The 461-nt window shown below is 45.8% G+C and overlaps 1 protein-coding gene across 1 annotated transcript; it reads left to right on the plus strand.

The window, feature by feature from the left end:
• Positions 1 to 23: 23 nt before the first annotated feature.
• LOC107567747 (interleukin-1 beta-like) lies at positions 24 to 460 on the plus strand (the record flags this gene model as incomplete). Its single annotated transcript, XM_016253485.1, has 2 exons — positions 24 to 207; positions 300 to 460. Coding segments are annotated over 2 exons (345 nt in total), but the record flags the coding sequence as incomplete, so codon positions are not given.
• Between the last annotated feature and the right edge of the window lies 1 nt (position 461).

The following is a 461-nucleotide window of genomic DNA, read 5'->3' on the forward strand; positions in this document are numbered from 1 at the left end:
TTGATTGATGTTCACTTTGTCTTTTTATTTCCACAGAGCGTCACGTGAAGCCGCTTAATGTGACACCGACTTACTGTAAGACCAGGACCCTGCAGTGCACCGTTTGTGATAAGTACAAAAAGACTCTGGTGCAGAGCAACAAACTAACCAACGAAGATCTTCATTTGAAGGCTGTGACGCTGAGTGCAGGAACCATTCAATACAAAGGTAAATCTTCAACACGAGCTTTCACATGTAAATGCATGACTTCAGAAATGTCCTGTTGACGTTACCCCCTACACATTTTCTGCTGCTTTCAGTGCGATTCAGTATGTCAACGTACGTATCGAGTGCCCCACAAAATAACGGCCAGCCTGTGTGCCTGGGAATTTCCAACAGCAACCTCTACATTGCTTGTACCCAGTCTGGTGGTTCTTCCCCCGTCCTGCTCTTGAAGGTTCGTGCACCACAAACACATTAAC

The sequence above is a fragment of the Sinocyclocheilus grahami genome, unplaced genomic scaffold, assembly GCF_001515645.1.
Source record: "Sinocyclocheilus grahami isolate Dianchi unplaced genomic scaffold, SAMN03320097.WGS_v1.1 scaffold1186.1, whole genome shotgun sequence".
NCBI classification, from domain to species: Eukaryota; Metazoa; Chordata; class Actinopteri; order Cypriniformes; family Cyprinidae; genus Sinocyclocheilus; species Sinocyclocheilus grahami.